The sequence below is a fragment of the Phocoena phocoena genome, chromosome 9, assembly GCF_963924675.1.
Source record: "Phocoena phocoena chromosome 9, mPhoPho1.1, whole genome shotgun sequence".
NCBI classification, from domain to species: domain Eukaryota; kingdom Metazoa; phylum Chordata; class Mammalia; order Artiodactyla; family Phocoenidae; genus Phocoena; species Phocoena phocoena.
In genome coordinates this window covers 61,446,656-61,468,700 of record NC_089227.1, presented here as the reverse complement: position 1 = coordinate 61,468,700, position 22,045 = coordinate 61,446,656, and the positions used below count along the sequence as shown (strand labels likewise).

Below are 22,045 nucleotides of genomic sequence, written 5' to 3'. Positions count from 1 at the left end.
TACTCAACCTGGTTAATTTGTAGCTGTATTTAGATTTTGTGATGGTTAATTTTATGTGTCAACTTGATTGGGCTACGAGGAGTCAAGACTTTTGGCCAAATATTATTCTAGGTGTGCCTGTGAGAGCGTTTCTAGGTGAGATTAGCATTTGAACTGGTAGCCTGAGTAAAGCAGATTGCCCTCTGCAATGTGGGTGGGCCTCATCCAATCAATGGAAAACCTGAATAGAATAAAAAGGCTGAGTAAGAGGGAACTTCTCTTGTCTGACTGCATGATCGGAGACATTGTTCTTTTTCGGCCTTTAGACTGAGGCTGAAACATCTGCTTTTTTGGGTTCTCAAGGCTGCTGGCTTTCAGACTAGAACTTATACCACTGGTCTCCAGCTTACCAGCTGCAGATCTTGGGACTTCTCAGCTTCCAGTTTGCATGAGCCAATGCCTTGTAATAAACCTCTCTATCTCTATCTCTCTATCTCTGTCTGTCTATATATACATATCTCCTATTTGTTCTGTCTCTGTGGAGAACGTTGACTACCACAGATTTGTCCTGTACCAGGACATATACCAGAGCTTGGAATAGAACCATCACTTCTTTATAGATAGAGCATATGTTATTTGCATTAAGACATTGTGGGATGTTTTCCATATCACAGAAAAATAATAATTTTAAATCATGTATTAATTCTTTTTTTTTTTTTTTTTTTTTTTTTTTTTTTGCGGTACGCGGGCCTCTCCCGTCGCGGAGCACAGGCTCCAGACGCACAGGCTCAGCGGCCATGGCTCACGGGCCCAGCCGCTCCGCAGCATGTGGGATCTTCCCGGACTGGGGCACGAACCCGTGTCCCCTGCTTCGGCAGGCAGACTCTCAACCACTGCACCACCAGGGGAGCCCCTAATTCTTTTTTTATTACGAAATGGTGTTCATTATCTTACTGAATTCTCACAACAGCCCTACAAGTCAAGATTTGAAAATAGATGTATCTAATTCCCAAACCTGTGCTCATTCCACCATGATGAGAATTGATAAGATGTCAGGGGAAATGAGCAGTTTATTCTCTTGACAATATTTGATGCTCACTATGGCTCTAAACTGAGGATTAAAAAATTTTTGTTTTGGAGATCCTTTAACATTTTCTGTTTAACATTCTATTGTCTAAATGCACCCTGTATACCTCTGATGAGGGCTTTAAAGAACATCTTCCAAAACCATTAATGCTTTCTTCCTCTGGCTTTGGGTGACGTCCCTCACCTGCTCAGTGATTGAATGAGATCATGAGGCTAGAGCTGAATTCCCATAGTTATGCTGGGAGAGCAGCAATGCCTTAAGGTGATGCACCAAAGAAGGAGGTGGTGAGGGTTCCCATGGGAAACACTGCATACTGTACCCCATTTTGGAGGTTCATAATACATCTTAGCATGGTAAAGCTCTCAAGTGTCCTCCGGTAAAGACACCCTCTTCATATTCTGTAACCCAGCATTTCCATAACTTATTTGACCAAAGGCCATTTTTATGATGCCAGTTTATAATTCTTTGCAACATAATATTATGGGAAATATTGACCTAAGCATGGGGTAGGTGTTTGCAGTGGCACCTGTTGAGACTGGGGAGGGGCCGGGTGTGAGGGACATTGTCTTGTGCTATTCTGTAGGCACTTTACTTAGGGCCTGGTTTGTTTAGGTCTTATTTGGGGTGGAGACCTGGAGGATATACCCACATTTGCATAAGGATAGTCTGATGCGTCCAGTTTCTAAAGTTCAAAAAGCAGAAAGAAAAGCTTCCCTGGAAGCAGTGTTCTCATTCTGCAAACTGAGCTGAGGGACATCCACGCTAGAAGCAGCATATTGGGTATACTAGAAGTATGTAGCAAAGCTGCACATACGTTTGAGAGCCAAAGTGGGCTGTACAACTGTGAGAATAGACACTCGTGTCCTGCTTGGGATACCCTGACCCAGGTCAAGGCCAGTGTGATTGTGGCCAAGCTGCATACCCAGCAGCAAAGGGCAGGCCAGTCCAGCTGAGGAAGTCTGCTGGGAGTGACACATCTCAGACGCCATTGTCTGGAGGGAAGAAACTGAAGATAAGGTGGGATTTCCTGTGCACCCACAGAGGGGCACCAGATCTGCCCATCCTGGGAACACAGTCTTTGGTTGTTGTCTGACTTCAGCCTCATCAGAAATACCTTGGCTGGTTTCTTTCCTAAGGAGATTTTCATTCTTTAGGCAACCTGAGCACAAAAACTGTTCTTCTTAAAGAAACAACAAGATGATTCAGCAAACATTTATTAAATTTTTCGTATATGTTCTGGAGGAAAAATTAGTCCTTGCCTTCAAAGAGTTTATTTAGTATAGAGGGCTAGACTGTCTTTTAAAGAAGTAAGGACAATAAATGAGTGGAAAGATGTGTCATGCTGAGTGAGCAGTACTAGCAAATCGTGCAAGCCAGGCTCTGGAGAATTCTCCAAGTTCTAGGTTCTAAGCAGCCGACTCTTATCCCAAGCAGCAGAATTCATTGATGTCCCCTTAGCAAGATATTGGGCCAGGGTCCTCCGGTAAATTAGTCAAGGATATAAATTACAATGACCAGAGCAAGAGCTCTAGTTGACATTATGCAGCAAACAGATGCAAAAGGGAACTGGATTTGGGGAACACACACCGGCAAGCTTGCTTTGGGAGTCAGCTGGCGGAATCAGTCCCGGTAAAAGGGGTAGGAAATTGGGGATTGATGTTCTGCAGCAAATTCTCACCAAGGACTCCACTCTTATAATTGCAGAAGACTGGCTTTTAACTGGGTGGGAAAGAAACCTGCTTTCATTAAAGGTGAACCCCGTAGGAGCCCATATTTACCTTGACTAAAGGTGTTATTTATAACTCTCTCAATGATGTTTTTAAAGACTTCAGTTATTCTACTGAATTGTCTAGGTATGTGTGAAATGACTGCATTTTACATGTGCGTATTTTCAGTTAAAGAGGCAGCTAGGGTGCTAGGGTGACTCTCTGGGCATGGTTTGCCCTACACTTTCCTGCATTTAAAACTGAAAGTCCGGCATCCCAGGAACCCGCTCAGTCCCAGGCACATGGAGACTGTCAATCACCCTAGAGGCAGTTGTGGTGAAAGCTCTGCTTTGAAGTCGGACATCTGTACTGACTAGCTGGATCACTTTGGGCAAGTTGCTTAACCTCTCTTAAACTTTCCTTCTCAGAAAAATGGAGAAAATTATGCTGCCTTCTCAGATGTTGTGTAGATTCAGCAACACAGTGCTTTTAAAAAACATTCAGCACAGTGCCAGGCACCTAGTAGGCGTGCAATAAATTTTTCCTTCCAAAAATATAGTTTGTCTATCATCTTGGCTCTTCTCTTTTAGCATTTTGAAAAGCAAACCCTCAAAGGAAAAAGTGGGACACTTACCCTCTGAAAGTGTTCAGCGCCTTCTGCTTTAACTTCCTGTGGAGTATCTCCTTGGCTGAGCAGTGTGGTCTGGAAGTGAGCTCCAGTTTCACTCTTGATTGTGTCCAGAGCCGGTGGCTCAACGTTTGCCTGGCAGCCTAGCCTAGGCTAACCAGGAATGCTGGTGGGGGAGAGACAGCCCTGACTTCCCATTCTTGGTGTCAGATTCAGGTCACCCGGAAGTCAGCGTCTGTCTAGAGCTCCCAGTTTCAGAAAGCTGTTTGAAAGCACCAGCGTTTTGTGGCCAGCAGGGGTGTGTGTGTCCAGGTACTGACCTGGGGTCTAGCAGAGCAGGAGAGAAGATTTTGCAGCCTTCCACAGGAGAGAGCATTGTGCAGCGTTAGACATGAAGGGAGGGAGTAAGACAAAGGAAACACTTTCCAAAGCTTGCTTTCCAAAACTTAAATCAAGCGAATAACATATACTTTTAAAAGAATTCCTTCCTGCTTCTTGTCACAGGGCTACATGGAGTGACATCTCTCTTATGAAAACAAAAAGGGAAACATCTTTGGAAACTTTAAACATCATATTATTTCTCCCAGGTTGATTTTGAGGCTTTGAGAATAAGACAGCAGGCTTTTAAGGCTTGCCTTCTTAGAACATAGGGAAGAGCCTAAACAGATGTCAGTTTTGTTGCTTGGGCCAAAAACCTTAGAGTCATCCTTAACTCGCTCTTGCATATCAGGGATATGCTTCTCTCCATCTCCACTGCTACCACCTGGCCAAGCCACCGTCATCTTTTGCCTGAATAACTGGATGTGGCCTCCCGCCTGGTCTCCCCACTCTTGCCCTGGCCCCTGCTACGCTCCAGCCTTGTACCAGCAGCCAAAGACGTCTTTGTAGGCTGGAAGTCAGATTATGCTCCCACCCCGCTCTGAGTCTTGCAGTGAGTTCCCATTTCACTCGGAGTAAAGGCCAGAGTCCTTGCAGTGACTGACACATGGTCTTTCACAGCCCCCTGTTACCTCTCCGCGCCCCCTCGCCTGATTCTGCCACGCTATAGCTCCTTGTTCCTTGAGCCACCAGGCATGCTACCGCGTGGGGGCCTGGCTCGAGCTCTTCGCTGGAGCGTCGAGCTGTTCCTCTATGCCTCTGCACAGCTCACCCCTTCATCTCCTTCAAGGTTTTGCTCAAATCTCACCTCTGGAGAGGCTGACACTCACCACCCTGGTCAGAGCTATAACCTGCCCCTCCCACATACTCTCAGTCCCTCCTCCTTGGCTTTTCCTGTTTCCCACAGCACTGGCCTCCAACACTATATAATTTATTTGTGTTCATGTCTTTGCTTTAGTCTCAGAGAAGATCACATCAAATGTTCGTCAAAGTGCAGGGGGAAGGGGGCAGACAGATCTGAGTTCAAATTACACCTCTACCACTCATTCCCTGTGTGATTTGTGTAAGTTAATCTCTCAGAGGCTCCGCTGCCTCATCTACAAATTAGTAATAATTAATTCATTCAAATACTCAGTAAGCACCAACACTGTGAAGGGCACTGGGGACAGAGAAGTGAATATGAAAGACACCGTCCTTGTTGTTATACAGTTGTGAAGCGGATTAAATGCAAAAATGCATGTCATATGCCTGGTAGAGAACTCAACATATATTTGTTGCTCATGAAGCACAGTTCCTTTGTTTTTTTGAAGACCTTGAATATACTTCTAATTTTCTTCCCTTTTTAGTTCATACCATTTTCTTTTGGTGCTATGAAGAGCAAACACACACACACACACACACACACACACACACACACACACACACACACACACCACACACACCCCATGTCGTCATTAAGCTACAGCAGGATTTTTTTTTTATTTTTATTTTTTGCGGTACACGGGCCTTTCACTGTTGTGGCCTCTCCCGCTGCAGAGCACAGGCTCCGGACGCGCAGGCTCAGCGGCCATGGCTCACGGGCCCAGCCGCTCCGCGGCATGTGGGATCTTTCCGGACCGGGGCATGAACCCGTGTCCCCTGCATCGGCAGGCGGACTCTCAACCACTGCGCCACCAGGGAAGCCCTACAGCAGGATTTTTGGGAAAGGGGGCTGGATGAGCTCTGGGAGGGTCAAAGAGCCTCCTAAAAATATACGCAAATCATGGTATACACATTTTATTTAAATAGATAGAAACAAAGTCTGTAACTTTTATCAGATTCTCAAAGGGTGCCCTTGATCCTTAAAAGTTGAAAACATTTCCAACACCCAATGATTGGTCTGCTTTTCTGGGCTTCTCTAAACAAAGATTTGTAATGGAAACTCCAAAATGATGATTAATTCCAGGGTAGAAGATAGCTTTTGTCTAGTCTTGGTGCTAAGCTTCATGGGTGGTGAGAGGAGAGCCTGTGTATGTCAAGGTCATTGCCTTTTGAATCCCTGGTACCACTGGAATTTAGAGGCTTGCTGCCATGCAGATGAAACCACCCCTGAGAGGACTGGGATGACAGTGCAAGAAGTGTAGGCACAGGTGTTATGAATGCTTCATTAATCTAGGTTGAGTACAGGTCACAGAGGGCAGAACCCCTCCAGCCCTCAGCGTAATTCTGGGCTGTGATTTTGGGAAGCCTGAGAAAAGGACCATCCCAAAGAGAGTTAAATGCAGAAGCGTTATTGCTTTATTATGACTGTTATTTATGTTACTAACAGTAGGGCTGCCGGCTCACTTAGCCCCATGCATTATTTTCAGCTCTGTAGCATTTAATCCCAGTTCCCATCATTCTGTCTTCATTTACATGTATCATTCCAGGAAAACATTTTGTGTGATTTCTTGCTTCTTGCAAGAGAAAAATTAGATGAAGGGAATGAGAGGAGTTTAAAGGCAAGAAAATGATACCAAGAAACTGCTTTGCCTTGCCTTAATGAAGCAAGCAAGTAAACTTTTTACTGTGGTCTTCTCTCTGCGTGGAGAGTAGGAAAAATGCTGCCAGGCAAAAGCAAAAACCGGAGTGGGTGATGGAGGAGTTTCCCGGGAGATATGGGGATATATGTATATGTATAGCTGATTCACTTTGATATAAAGCAGAAACTAACACACCATTGTAAAGCAATTATACTCCAATAAAGTTGTTAAAAAAAAATGTGGGATATATTCACCATGGAACATTACTCAGCCGTAAAGAAGAATGAAATAATGCCAATTGCAGCAACATGGATGGACCTAGAGATTATCATACTAAGTGAAGCAAGTCAGGCAGAGAAAGACAAATATGATATGGCTTATATGTAGAATCTAAAAAATTATACAAATGAACTTATTTACAAAACAGAAATAGACTCACAGGCATAGAAAAAAACTTATGGTTATTAAAGGGGAAAGGGTGGGGGAGGGATAAATTAGGAGTTTGGTATTAAAATATACACACTACGATATATATAAAATAGATAACCAAGAAGAACCTACTGTATAGCACAGGCAACTATACTCAATATCTTATAATAACCTATAATGGAAAAGAATCTAAAAAAGAATATCTAGCTATATATATATACACACATATGTATATATCACTTTGTTGTACACCTGAAACTAACAGAACATTGTAAATCAACTATATTTTAATAAAAATTGAAAAAAAAATGCCAAAAAAGAGATTTACTCTCTTCGCAGTCCAACAGAGAGTAGCAGAGAGTAGGATAGTGGTTGCCAGGGGTGGGGGGAAGGGGAAATGGGGAGATGCTGGTCAAAGGGTACAAAGTTTCAGCTATGCAGGATGAATAAGCTCTGGAGATCTCATGCACAGCATGACAACTGTAGTTAATAACACTGTATTGTGTACCTGAGATTTGCCCTCAAGTGTTCTCACTGCAGGCTTCTTTTTATTCCAGCACTGCCACTGTCTGCAAGTGTGGCCTTGGGCTAGCGATCTCTACTGTACTCATTCTTGTTTGTACAGCTGCTTAAACATGGCTTGAAGTGATTGGTAACTGCAAAGTTCTGGTACTGTCATCAGAAGGCTTTGGGTCAGAGGGCTGTTCGCTGTTCAGACACAGAGAGTTAGCCTCCCAACTTATACAAAAACCCCAACGTCTGAGAGAACCCATAGTGGGGCAGGTCAGTGACAGCCTTCAGTTAAAATCCAGTTCTGCCCCTTACAGTGTGACCTTGGGCAAGTTAAGGGTCAGTGTGAGCGTTTCATGGGATATCATACTTGCAAAAAGGGAAGTACACACATACCTACAATAGAGAGTAGCCATTATTATTACTATTATTAACTGTACGACTACTGTTACTGTTACTACTCATGTTGGGAGCAATATTTATGTCTGGGGAAAGAAGAGGGATTGGATAGGTCCTCTAGATATCATCCAGGGTTAAACCTGCCCTTTCAGTAACAGTGATGGCTTTGTCCACACGTGGCCTTTTAGAGCTGTATTTTGACCACTGCTCAATTACCCAGATAGCTGAAAAATGTCAGCCATGGGTCCCAATGCATTATTGATGTTAGCCCTTTTCCTTCCAGCTGCATTGCACGCTCCTTGTCTGCCGAGAACAGGAAGGGTATTCTCTCTCTCCTGTGTCCCTTGGAGGCAGGCCAGGGTGGAATCCTGCTCCAAAATGTTACTTCCCTCCACAGGTGAAAAGCGTGAGTCACATCTGGTCGTCCCGGTGGGTGATTTCCGCGCAGCTTCTCTCCTGCACCATTTCACGGGTGATTAAAGGCAGGCCAGCGCACCCCGCTCCGCTGGAGTGAGGTCAGAGCCCGACTTCGACGATGCGAAGAGGGATTTTCCTCCCCTTTGCAAACACCGGGCGACGTCACGGAGCCTCGGGGGCGCTGTCAGTTGCGGCGGTGAAAGCGCAGGCTGACGGCATATTGATTCGGTGCGACGGTTCGCAGCAGCTGGGACAAATGGGGCCTCCTCGCCGCTGCGGGGCTCCGGCCGCCTTTGCGACCCAAAGACAAGAAAAGCGTGGCCGAGTGTTTGCAAATGCCAGGCGGGATGGGCTCAGCCAGCGGCACGAAATGACGCGAGCCAGGCTACAGCCAGGATGCCCAGAACAATGCGTTCACGTGTACTTTTGCAGAGCAAACTCAGATAAGCTCTCAAATGTAAGCACCTGCTTAATTGGTTTTAAAAAAGAGAGAAAGTCCAGTCACTACATTTTCAGAAGTCCTTTTGCCTTGAAATATTACGTAGCTTTTTTAGGAGTGGTTTTTGTTCCTTCTTTCCTTTTATTTTTCTCCTTTCTTTTGTGTTATAAATGGTTTATGATGTTGCATTTGTTAGTCGTGGCCTCCAGGGCTAGATAGTGACCGTGGAAGGTAGGCTGTCACTGAAATTCTAATCAAAATTTATAATCAAATTGAATGGTGTAAGTCTCCCTGCCAATATTCTAACATAAACACATTTTCATTTTGATGGGAACGTTGTTTCTCAAAGCCAAAGTTATCAAATAAAACTCCTGAGGTTACCAGTAGTAAATGACCAGCCCTCTGTCAATAAACCCTTAACCAAGTTTAGCTTTGCTATGGGAGGTGGGGAGGTTTTGAAAAGGTCATGCATTAAAATTTCCTCTCTGACCAGCTGGCTCTGGCACACACAGGCAGATAAGTCCTGCAATAAATTAATAGGAAAAGTGGTCCCAAGTCTCAGGCAATGGTAGCATCTTGAGGAATTGCGTGGAACTGATCTGGCAGAAGTGGTTGGTTTCTGGTGGATTGAATCATATACTATAGAATTGGAGTACATATGTGGGAAATTATTATGAACATTAAAATTCTGATCATTAAAATTCCAACCTCCACGGCAGATGAGACTGATTTCTGCACAGGATGCAAGGGCACTTCTGTTATGTTGTATGGGTGAGTGAGGTGGGGACTGATTTTCACGAATGCTCTCTGTGCTAGGGTGGGGAAAGGGAAGTATTAAATGAAGTCTTTCTTATTTAGAGACTAATTGATTCAGAAGGCTCTGTTTGGTTTGCCCATAGTGAAAGCAGAATGGCTTCTAATTGACTTACAATTGATCTTAATTGACTTGATTGGAGGTATTTTCAAGGACTCAGCACTCTTCCCTTTAAACGCTTTAGTTAAAATTCTCACGTGCCTCCTCAATCCCATTGAGGAGAGTAATTTTCATGTCTTCATTTGCATTAGCCCAGGCTGTGGGGAAGTCACATAACCATATGTGTGAGGGTCCACCTGGTCCCATGGTGGTAATGGAGGCATCTAGCACTTTTAGAGTCTTTTGCTAATTTGCTTTGCATGCTAACTACTTTTAAACTGTGTCCATAAGTTTCCATTCCTCTCCATAAACCAAGTCCCACTCCCTGCTTATAGGAGTCTGTTTATATCTTAGAAGTAGAAATGTAAGCATATATCAACTTCTGATGGGTCTGACAGTCTGTAAGTGTGAAGGATTATGGGCCAAATCAAGGTGCCTTCAGGGTCTTTTTTATTAGCCTGAATCTGTCAAAAGTGTGTGGGTGGAAGGCATTCATGGAGCTGTTGTTCTTTAACTCTCCTGGGTCTTAAAAATCCTTTCACTTCTGAGAATCACAGGGACTAGAATGGACCATTTAGATGTACCCAAGGACAATTTTGAAAATACTGTCTGGAGTAGTTAATATCCCTCATTCCCCTTGTGTGCTGAATTACACAGAAAGTAACATTTCACTTCTCTGGAGGTACAGCTGCCAGATTATTGAAAGTTAACATTTTATGCACCAAAATGTAACCTGGGCAATGCTTTATTTGCCTTTCCCTGGATAATCCCACATTGGCTTCTGGTCTTGTTGAAGGTTCATTTGTTTCCATGTCTCGGGTTTGCTCTTTGAATGTGGTTTATATGGCAGGAATCATCTTGGACCATAATGAAATAAAATTTACAGTCCTTCTCGGAGAAGCCCATTTGGTCATTTGTCATTTGGTCTGTTATGCACTCGAGGGACAGTGATGGACAAGACAGTTGGGATCTCTGTCCTCCAGGAGAGTAGTCTAGTGAATCCTGTAGTAACCCTACCAACAGGGAAATTAGTTCATCATCAATGACGAGTTAGTTCCGTATTGTGGATTTTGGATGCTGGAGCTCATGTGTCTAGAGTCTGTCCTCAGTTCCGGTCACTTCTTGAGATCATTCAGCATCTTTGATTAAGCCAGGGGACATTCTTGCTCCTTTCCGGCCATTCTTCACAGAGCAACCAAGTGATCCTTTATGAACACACAGCTCTTGTAATCCCTAATGATTTCCCATTGCACTTCAAGTGGAAGCTGGTCTGTAAATCTGCCCTCAAGTCTCTGCTGTGGCCCTAGCCACCGGCGTCCTCCACCTAATCCCAGACCAGTCTTCCCTTTGCCGTATCCCTCCAGTCACAACTTGGCCTCCTTCCAGTTCCTTGACCCCATCAAATGCTGCTTCCTGCCCCAGAATCTTTGCATTTGCTGTTCCCTTTTGTTGGAAATGCTTTTCTTCTGCTTATTACCTGGATGACTCCTTTACCTCCTTCAGGTCTTGGCTCAGATATCACCTGCTCACGGAGGCCATCCCTGACCACCTAGGTGGAGTAAAGATGGCTGTAAAATCTCTGTCACTTCCACCCTCCCCTCTGCCTTGAGAGGTGGAGTTTATTTCTCCTGCCCTTGAATCAGAGCTAGGCCGTGTGGTTGCTTTAATCAGCCAAATGCAGCAGAAATGATGCTGTGCCAGTTCTGGGCCTGGCTTTTAAGATAATGGCCGCTTCTACCTCCTCCCACTTAGAACGCTTGCTCTGGCAATGAACTTGCCATCTAAAGAAGTCTCAGCATGGCCATCATCAAAAAATCTACAAACAATAAATGCTGGCGAGGGTGTGGAGAAGAGGGAACCCTCTTGCACTGTTGGTGGGAATGTAAATTGGTACAGCCACTATGGAGAACAGTATGGAGGTTCCTTAAAAAACTAAAAATAGAACTACCATACGACCCAGCAATCCCACTACTGGGCATATGCCCTGAGAAAACCATAATTCAAGAAGAGTCATGTACCACAATGTTCACTGCAGCTCTATTTACAATAGCCAGGACATGGAAGCAACCTAAGTGTCCATCAACAGATGAATGGTTAAAGAAGATGTGGCACATATATACAATGGAATATTACTCAGCCATAAAAAGAAACGAAACTGAGTTATTTGTAGTGAGGTGGATGGACCTAGAGTCTGTCATATAGAGTGAAGTAAGTCAGAAAGAGAAGAACAAATACCGTATGCTAACACATATATATGGAATTTAAGGAAAAAAAAGGTTCTGAAGAACCTAGGGGCAGGACAGGAATAAAGACGCAGGCGTAGAGAATGGACTTGAGGACACGGGGAGTGGAAAGGATAGGCTGGGACGAAGTGAGAGAGTGGCATGGACTTATAAATACTACCAAATATAAAATAGATAGCTAGTGGGAAGCAGCTGCATAGCACAGGGCGATCAGCTTGGTGCTTTGTGACCATCCAGAGGGGTGGGATAGGGAGGGTGGGAGGGAGATGCAAGAGGGAGGAGATATGGGGATACATGTATATGTATAGCTGATTCACTTTGTTATAAAGCAGAAACTAACACGCCATTGTAAAGCAATTATACTCCAGTAAACATGTTTAAAAAAAGTCTCAACAAACCACACGGAGACCATGTGGACAGAGGAGAGGGGAGGGAGGGGGGGAAGGGAGAGAGAGGGAGAGCGGGGGAGGAGGAAGGGGGAGAGAGAGTGAGATGTCCCTGCCAAGACCCCAGACATGTGAGTGAAACCATATTGGTTATTCTAGCCCCAACAAACATCTGACTGCAACTGCATGAGAGATACCAAACAGGACCAGCAGAAGAACTTGCCTGGTCAACCCACAGAATCATGGGAGATAAAAGATGGTTTTGCTGTTGTTCTAAATTTTAGCCACTAAATCTTAGAGGGTCATTTGTTACATAGCAATAGTTGGCTGAAATGCCCAACTTATTTATAAATAGGTCCCACCCCCATTGTTTTCTGTACTGGAGAAAACAGTTTCTGTTTATTTTCTTTTCAGCACTTTTCACAATTGATATTGATGTATTTGTTGTTTTATAATCTGTTTAGCATCTGTTACCCTAATTAGACTGATGCTCCATGGTGCAGGCACTGGATTTTTTATTGACCACTGCATACCTACTATCACAGAGTGCCTGGTACATAGTAAGCACTAAGAAAAGGTTTGTTGAATGAATGAATGAATGAATGAATTTAAAAGTTTCCAGCATTTATTTGTGAGATTGTCTCCCTCCACCCCCCACTCCCCAAATACAGAGACAAGCATCTGCAAATCTTTTCTGGGGGCGGTTCAAAAACAATTTTTAAAATTTCTTTTTATCTTTCTTTATAAATCATACTTGTTAAATCACAATTCTACTTTGTATCTGCTACACGCCTGCTCAGCAGATTTTATTGATTCCCTATTGGCAATAGCATAAAAAGACTATGCTTTCTTATGGCAGTTCAGGCCCACCTCAGTCTGCAGATCCAGCCTTTCTCCACTGTCCCTTTCTTGGCCCCCTTACACCCATCACTCCTGGTTATGACTTGAGCCACCACACACATTTCCACTTTCCTGGAGTCTCTCTTCCACTAGTTTTTTCCTTCAGGAAACCTTTGCCAGTGGCCTGTGGTTTTAGTGGGCATTTCTTCTTCTTATCTGTGAACAAACCCTTGAATGAAATCCTCAGGTGGAAGCAGGAGCTGTTCTTGAGACCCGGGAAGGAAGTTCAGAGATAAAGGAGCCTTGGGCTGGGGGTATGGGGACATGGATTCTGGTCCTGGCTTTGCCACATCAAGCGCTGGGCCATGAGCAGTTATCTAACCTGCTGGGGCTGCCCTTTTCTCTCAGTAGAATTCGGAGCTTAGGTAAAGGGATCGCTAAGTTCCCTTCAGCACTGAGGTTTTCCACATTCAAATTTGCTTTATAGTGACAGAAGAACAACCTGCTGATTTATGTGCATTTGGGTCAGAATTTGGCTGACTGCAGCATCAGCAGTTTTATGTGAACAAAATTTTCAATTTCATTAGTACAGCCAAGTTAATTTTGCTGGGTTGTCCATTTTTCTGAGAGGCAGAGTGACCACTGGGGCCAGGAGTCAGGAAAGCCTTGTGCTGTCGTGTTTCCCAGCCACTAGCTGGAGTGTAAGCCATCCAGAGGGCACCGAGAGTCCTCTTGGATCTCATCCACTTCCTTTCTAAACTGGGGATAAAAATAATATGTGTTTCATTCACTCTAGGGTTGTTCGGAGGGGCTAATGTGTGTAATATGGCAATGCTTTGAGAGACCATTATCAAAAAATTATTGAAACACAAATTTTTTTAAAAGATTTGATGTAAGTTCATAATAATGCAATTGACAAGGAAATTTAGTTATTTCTGACATATACATTTTAAAGTAATAACTAGAATTATGACTTATAACATTATACCTGAACATATAAGATTTTTAGAAATTTCATGTAATGTCTGAAACATTTATACTAACATATTTCTATACAAATAACCTAAAGAAAGTTTAGTATTAGTTGTTTTTGTTTGTTTGTTTATACTGCAGGTTCTTATTAGACATCAATTTTATACACATCAGTGTATACATGTCAATACCAATCGCCCAATACAGTACACCACAATCCCCACCCCACCGTGGTTTTCCCACCTTGGTGTCCATACGTTTGTTCTCTACATCTGTGTCTCAACTTCTGCCCTGCAAACCAGTTCATCTTGTACCATTTTTCTAGTTTCCACATACATGTGTTAATATATGATATTTCTTTTTCTCTTTCTGACTTACTTCACTCTGTATGACAGTCTCTAGATCCATCCATGTCTCAACAAATGACTCAGTTTCGTTCCTTTTTTATGGATGAGTAATATTCCATTGTATATATGTACCACAACTTTATCCATTTGTCTGTCGATGGGCATTTAGGTTGCTTCCATGTCCTGGCTATTGTAAATAGTGCTGCAGTGAACATTGAGGTGCATGTGTCTTTTTGAATTATGGCTTTCTCAGGGTATATGCCCAGTAGTGGGATTGCTGGATCATATGGTAATTCTATTTTTAGTTTTTTAAGGAACCTCCATACTGTTCTCCATAGTGGCTGTATCAACTTACATTCCCACCAACAGTGCAAGAGGGTTCCCTTTTCTCCACACCCTCTCCAGCATTTGTTGTTTGTAGATTTTCTGATGATGCCCATTCTAACTGGTGTGAGGTGGTACCTCACTGTAGTTTTGATTTGCATTTCTCTAATAATTAGTGATGTTGAGCAGCTTTTTATGTGCTTCTTGGCCATCTGTTTGTCTTCTTTGGAGAAATGTCTATTTAGGTCTTCTGCCCATTTTGGGATTGGGTTGTTTGTTTCTTTAATATTGAGCTACATAAACTGTTTATATAATTTGGAGATTAATCCTTCTCTGATTAGCTTACTTAAAGTGAAACGCTATTCTTTTCCTTTTTCTTTCAAAATTTGCTTTTCTCTGACTTGATCAAAATCCCACTAATGGGCTTCCCTGGTGGTGCAGTGGTTGAGAGTCTGCCTGCCGATGCAGGGGACACGGGTTCATGCCCCGGTCCGGGAAGATCCCACATGCCAAACTCCATTTGGGGATCATACTTCTGTCTTGTATCCCCAAAACAAGTTGTTAAAATAATCTCTTGGATTGGAAGAATCAACATTGTGAAAATGACTATACTACCCAAAGCGATCTACAGATTCAATGCAATCCCTATCAAACTACCAATGGCATTTTTCACAAAACAAAAAATTTCACAATTTGTATGGAAACACAAAAGACCCTGAATAGCCAAAGCAATCTTGAGAAAGAAAAACGGAGCTGGAGGAATCAGGCTCCCTGACTTCAGACTATACTACAAAGCTACAGTAATCAAGACAGTATGGTACTGGCACAAAAACAGAAATATAGATCAATGGAACAGGATAGAAAACCCAGAGATAAACCCATGCACATATGGTCAGCTTATTTTTGATAAAGGAGGCAAGAATATCCAATGAAGAAAAGACAGCCTCTTCAATAAGTGGTGCTGGGAAAACTGGACAGCTGCATGTAAAAGAATGAAATTAGAACACTCCCTAACACCACACACAAAAATAAGCTCAAAATGGATTAAAGACCTAAATGTAAGGCCAGAAACTATCAAACTTTTAGAGGAAAACATAGGCAGAACACTCTATGACATAAATCACAGCAAGATCCTTTTTGACCCACCTCCTAGAGAAATGGAAATAAAAACAAAAATAAACAAATGGGACCTAATGAAACTTCAAAGCTTTTGCACAGCAAAGGAAACCATAAACAAGAGGAAAAGACAACCTTCAGAATGGGAGAAAATATTTGCAAACAAATCAATGGACAAAGGATTACTCTCCAAAATATACAAGCAGCTCATGTAGCTCAATATCAAGAAAACAAACAACCCAATCAAAAAATGGGCAGAAGACCCTAAATAGACATTTCTCCAAAGAAGACAAACAGATGGCCAAGAGGCACATGAAAAGCTGCTCAATATCACTAATCATTAGAGAAATGCAAATCAAAACTACAGTGAGGTATCACCTCACACCAGTTAGAATGGGCTTCATCAGAAAATCTACAAACAACAAATGCTGGAAAGGGTGTGGAGAAACGGGAACCCTCCTGCACTGTTGGTGGGAATGTAAATTGATACAGCCACTATGGAGAACAGTATGGAGGTTCCTTAAAAAACTAAAACTAGAACTACCACATGACCCAGCAATCCTACTACTGGGCGTACACCCTGAGAAAACAATAATTCAAAAAGAATGATGTACCACAATGTTCATTGCAGCTCTGTTTACAATGGCTTCCATGCAGCCAGGACATGGAAGCGACCTAAGTGTCCATCGACAGATGAATGGATAAAGAAGATGTGGCACATATATACAATGGAATATTACTCAGCCATAAAAAGAGAAAGAAATTGAGTTATTTGTAGTGGTAGATGGACCTAGAGTCTGTCATACAGAGTGAAGTAAGTCAGAAAGAGAAAAACAAATACCATATGCTAACACACATATATGGAATAAAAAAAAAAAAAGTTCTGAAGAACCTAGGGACAGGACAGGAATAAAGACGAAGACGTAGAGAATGGACTTGAGGACACAGGGAGGGAGTGGCATGGACTTATAAATACTACCAGATGTAAAATAGATAGCTAGTGGGAAGCAGCCATATAGCACAGGGAGATCAGCTCGGTGCTTTGTGACCACCTAGAGGGGTGGGATAGGGAGGGTGGGAGGGAGATGCAAGAGGGAGGAGATATGGGGATACATGTATATGTATAGCTGATTCACTTTGTTATAAAGCAGAAACTAACACACCATTGTAAAGCAATTATACTCCAATAAAGTTGTTAAAAAATAAAATAACATAAAATAATCTCTTAAAGTCCAATTCCATGAAGTCACAGTTTCGCATTGGGTGACATTGGGTTGGTAAATTGGTTTCCTCAGGTAAAGGAATTTTATCGTAAGATGTTGACTGCTTAATGCCGTCTTTGCTTGAGAGTAATACTTTAACTCACTGGAACTGTATGTACTTCCAGAAAGTCCTTAAGGACTGACTTTAATGAGGTGACTTCAGCTTGTGTGGTAGGTGAGTGTGTAAGTTCTTTTTTTCAATCAAAAAGGTCTGTCATCTCACCTTGAGGCAGGTACCTTCTCCACTGCAGTGAATGGGGCTAGCCATGCCATCCTCATTACTCTCATCTCTAATTTCTGGAAAGTAAATGCCCACTTCCAAATGGATGAGCATTTAGGATTTAAACACTGTTTTAAAAATTTCTTTATCAAGGCCACTTGAATGGAACTTTACTTGAGCAATGGAGAAAAACTAGTTCTCACCTTTAAGTTTATCTGAATTTTGAGAAGCAGGCAAATATCTGATAGATAGAATAAGAATGCTGGGGAGTGTGACTGAATCATTAACTGCCAATGAGAGACAATACCATTATAGTCCCAGGTTTGAAATGGCCCCTGGGAAGTGGGAAGTGGTGGTGGCTGCATCTAGAAGGGAGCTTGACCACCAGTTCCTGTGATGTCTGGGCCTCAGTCAGCTTAAGCCAGGATCTTTTCTTTCTTTTCTTTTTCTGTCTTTGGTCTTTCTTTTAATCCCACTTCTCTCCTCCCCTCTTAACTGCATTACCTGGTCCCACCCTGCCTGAGCATTACACTTTATTGACATTGTGAATGACTTAGGGGGACGCAGATACTGAGTTGTAGCTTCGTGGAGCTGAAACTCCTCTCCAGTGTCAACATCTGCCCAGGGACCCTTTGAGGAGTCTGTCATGAATCAGTGGAAACTCCAACTTCCTTACTTTTGTTTACATTTTCCTTTTTTCACACCATTTTGGGGGGAGAGAGACAGACAGAGAGAGAGAAGTGAGAAGAGAGAGAGAGAGAGAGAGAGAGAGAGATGATTCCCATTAGCAAGAACATATCGGGACTTTCTAAGTGTGATGTGTGGTTACTTTAGTCCCTGTCAATTGCTTTAATATTTCAAAATGGAACCGCCTCTCTGGCGGGCGTGGAAGTGAGCGCTGTGAATGAAAGCTCCAAGCACAAACTCCGCGGAACCTCGCCGTGGCTGTTTGCCCCACCGGCTCCCTGGGAGGACACGGACCTCGGTTCCCTGGGATTTCCGCGAGCGGTGCCGTGCTATTCATTTTGTGCGGGCTTCGGGAGCCATCGGCGCGCTGGGGCTGGGGGCCCTGCGCCACGGCGGGCCGCCCTGGCGCGCGCGGGTCTCCGGGTGCGGGGCTGGAGCCCGGCAAGCGTGTGCCCTGCCGCCGGCGGTGCCCGGCGCGCCCCTCTCTCCGCGCCCGCGGGTGCCAGACCAGACGCCGGTCCCGGCGCGCTCGCAGACGACTCTTCTCAGTTGTCAGTTTTCTCGCTTGTCAGCAGAGCTGCTGGTAAGTGACAGAAAACAGAGAGGGGGCGGGAAGGCAGCGTGGCTGGGGAGAGAGCGACCGGGAGGGGGAGCCGCGGGGCGCCCCAGGGCAGGGGGCGCGGGTGGAGCCTTGGTGCACGGCCTCCGGGTCGGACCGCCCAGCCCCGGACCGCCCAGCCCCGGGTCGGCTCCCCCTAGGCTCACCCCCCTCCTCGGTCTCCCCTTCTCACTTTCTCCCTCCTCGCCGCCTCTCCTCCCCACTCGGTCCTCCCTTTCCCCCCAGCAGTCCTTCAGCTGCCAAACTGTTCGCTTCCTTTGCTTTGTTTGAGAAAAAAAAAAAAAAGAACCCGAATAGGTCTGAGGTGTTTTCTCCCAAATCAGGAGCACAATTCCTACCCTTGGCATTAGCCCAGGAGCATGGCTGGTTCCCGCAGCTGCCTCCGGGGAGCACCTGGGTCCGGGGTCGCCGGCCCTCCGGGCCCGCCTTAAGCCATGATTTGGGGGTCGCAGAAGGGGGAGCGCACGCAGAAAGTGACAGGCAGACGCGCTCGCCACCTGACTGGGGCTCGAGGGCAGGGCTGGGCAAAGAGGCGGGAGAGGAGAGCCCAAAGTCTCTCAGCCTCACTCCCAGTGATAACCTGCAGCTATGGAGTCGCCAACCAAGGAGATTGAAGAATTTGAGAGCAACTCTCTGAAATACCTGCAACCAGAACAGATCGAGAAAATCTGGCTTCGGCTCCGAGGGCTGTAAGTAGATCTGTTTACTTCTTTCACCCTATTTCCCTCTCATCAGTATTTTACTACACAGCCACAGTCACGACTGCTCACCCCAATTCCTGCATGACCCTTAAAAATACAGCGCTAGAAGTTCCACAACCGCTTCTCTGTTAATTACAGTCACTGCTACCTTCCTTTCAACAGCGAGACTTGTCTTTCTGAGTGCTTCGGAATGCCTTGCTGTTTCCAAGTCATGCTTTCTTTGGGGAAGAGGCGATGTCCTTAGATTTCAGTTATAGTAGCTCAGTATTCATGGAGATATTTCTGTTTATTTGTTTGTTTGTCAGGGGAGAAAAGTTTGGGGACTCAGGTCACAGACTTTTAATCAAAGGAAGAGTTATTCTCTGCAGAATGCTTGCAGACACCTTGGCAGGTGGTCCAAGAACTTACCAACAGTTCAAATTCAGCATGCGTTCTGCCTGTTAGATTTTCCTCTCCCTCTCCCTAGCCTACTTCAACTTCTGATATTTTCTTAGGATTCTTTCTAGCAGGAAAAGAGTTACTGAAAGGAAGGACTATTTTTGGAGAAAGTAGGGTTCAGAACCAATATTGGAGTTTCCTAGTAATATTTGAACAGTGAAATAGGGCGTTTGCTTTCAATACAGTGACCAGAATTCTAGTTGGACTGGTGAACAGAGATCTCTGAATTTCATCCACTTCATTGGGTGCTGTCTGTTTTTGGGTACTGAAGAGAGGTGACCTGAAAATATATGTTATTTTCTGTGAAAAGATTTCATAAACAATGAACTGCTGGTTATCCCAGTCAGGAAGCTGTAGTGACAGCTGTATGGTTACAGCTTGCTCCTCAGTTGACCAGGCAGGTCCCAAAGATACCTTCCATAACCACCAGATACTCATTTCCCAGATATTTGGCATCAAATATCTAGTGCAGATAAACAAAAAAACAGGTTATCTCCAAGTACATTCTCCAGACCTTCTGTTCCTACCAAGGGCAGTGATGGGAAAACCAGCTCCTTGGCAGTTTGTTTTGCTGCAGTTATTGTTTTTGAAAGCACACACACACACACACACACACACACACACACACACCAAAACAAGTCAGAAAGGCACTGATCTAAGTTATCTTTATCTTGGGGGAGACCACGTTCCAACCAGGATATTCACAGTTTCTAAAGGGAAGCAATAAGGTAGGTGTTTCTTCAAGGTATCCCCATTTAAAGTGCAATTTATAAAAGCCCTTCCATCAATAATCAAAGTGAGTTTCATTGCCATTGATCTAAATGGGAAACCATGCCAAGTAACATGATTTTGGGGTTGTCTGGCTGCTGCAAGCAGAGGCTGTAAACTTATTTGGAAATCTCGTCTTTCTGGCTGGCAGGCTCTTCCAACAGTTGAGATGCATGCAATGCAGCACCTCTTTCAGAGAGGTGTTTACAATAAGCTCATGTTATATGTGATGAACACTCCATGGGATCATATTGTGGTGCACACAGAAAGTTTGTTGCATCCACAAAATCTGGGTCCGAAATATACAATGTCAAAGTGTTGTCAAGCTGGTCTCCTTGACATCCCGGCTGGAGAGACCCATGTGCACACACTCAGGAACAGCTTCTCTCAGGCTGCTTTACAATTCCAACCAACTCCACAGAGCAGCTCAGGCTGGGGAAGAGTGTTTGGGCAAATCAGCCAGGTTGAGGTGGGAAACTTGTGTGAAAAAGCATTCAGAGCTTACAACGCATTGTCTTGTAGCTTCCTCTGTTTCATCTGTTAGGCTTCTCTCCCCAGATTGTTGTCTGCGTTTTTGTTTTCAAGTCTCTCGTGTTTACCTAGCACCCTGTACCTTTGAACATAAAAGGTGTAGGTTGATTCTTTTCCAAATGTGTGTTTTTGAATCCTTCTCTTTTTACCCTTCCTACTGAAACACCCTGCCCAACAGCAGTCCCAGGAGATCTGTAGCTTCACTTTCTGATTTGAAAAAGGACATGTTACTATTGTTATGACATTTTTTTTTTTTTACTACTGTTATGGTTCTTACTACCACTTTTTTTTTTTTTTTTTAACAAAACAGTAGTGCTATAATAAGTAGCTAAAGACTCCGGAAACCAAAGCGCATGCTTTTTTATACAACTTGGAGTAACACTTTTGCAGTTAACAAAATAGAAACCTTAGGAGATGGAAGGGTATGTGTCTCTTTGCTCCCACAGTGGATTAACAGTAAGAGAAAGGAAGCTGTTCTTTCAACATTTTAGAAAAACTCAATAGCCAAAATTGAATTTTCATACCAATTTATTACCATGACACCTGTATAGAAGGGGCTTTACAGGTGACCACAGATAGTCAGGAATTTGGTTCACCTTGTTTGAGAGCCATCTAAGTTTCAGGACTTGATCATCTCATGCCTGGACTATTTAGTGGTATTGTCAGTATCTCGCCTACTTAATCTATCCTTGAATTTTTCATCTCCTCCAGTAGAATGTCATTTCCTTAGGACAGACACTTTGTGTGTCTTGCTCACTGCTGTACCTCCAGTGCCTAGAACAGGGTTTGGCACATGGTAGATTGCTCAATGAATGGGTGATGAAGGAAGCATACAGACCCAAAGATGAACTTTTCAGTATTCAAAATGAAGGTAAATGTGTATCTGGGTCAGCTTACAGGCCACGTGGTACTATCAACACAATATTCCATGAACTAGATGGGAGGTGGATTTAATTAACATCATTACCCAGGTTGGGCACAGGAATCTAAACTGAGGTGGAAACTGGGCAAGATGTGGCAAAGCCACGACCCAGGGCAGAGTCCCACTCTTAGGTTTACCCAGGTTCTCTCTTCTCCTCCCCTTTTCTGCACTTGCCTGGAGTGGTCTTTAGCAGCAGCAAGAGGATCGTTGCCAAGAATCTACAGTGTGGAGAATATAGGGGATGGTCCTCTCTATATTACAAGCCCCACACATCCCCCTTTCC

General features: G+C 43.9%; 1 protein-coding gene across 3 annotated transcripts in view; it reads left to right on the top strand.

The window, feature by feature from the left end:
* The window catches only part of PDE1C (phosphodiesterase 1C), a 565,059-nt gene that overhangs the window by 259,422 nt on the left and 283,592 nt on the right, over window positions 1-22,045 (top strand). The window contains exon 1 of one of the 3 annotated variants that reach the window (XM_065884422.1): window positions 18,991-19,091. The exons of the other annotated variants lie outside the window; for them this stretch is intronic. Within the exon in view, the coding sequence (XP_065740494.1) occupies window positions 18,991-19,091 (101 nt within the window). Of the gene's footprint in view, window positions 1-18,990; window positions 19,092-22,045 lie in introns of those variants that run through there. 3 annotated transcript variants of the gene reach the window in all.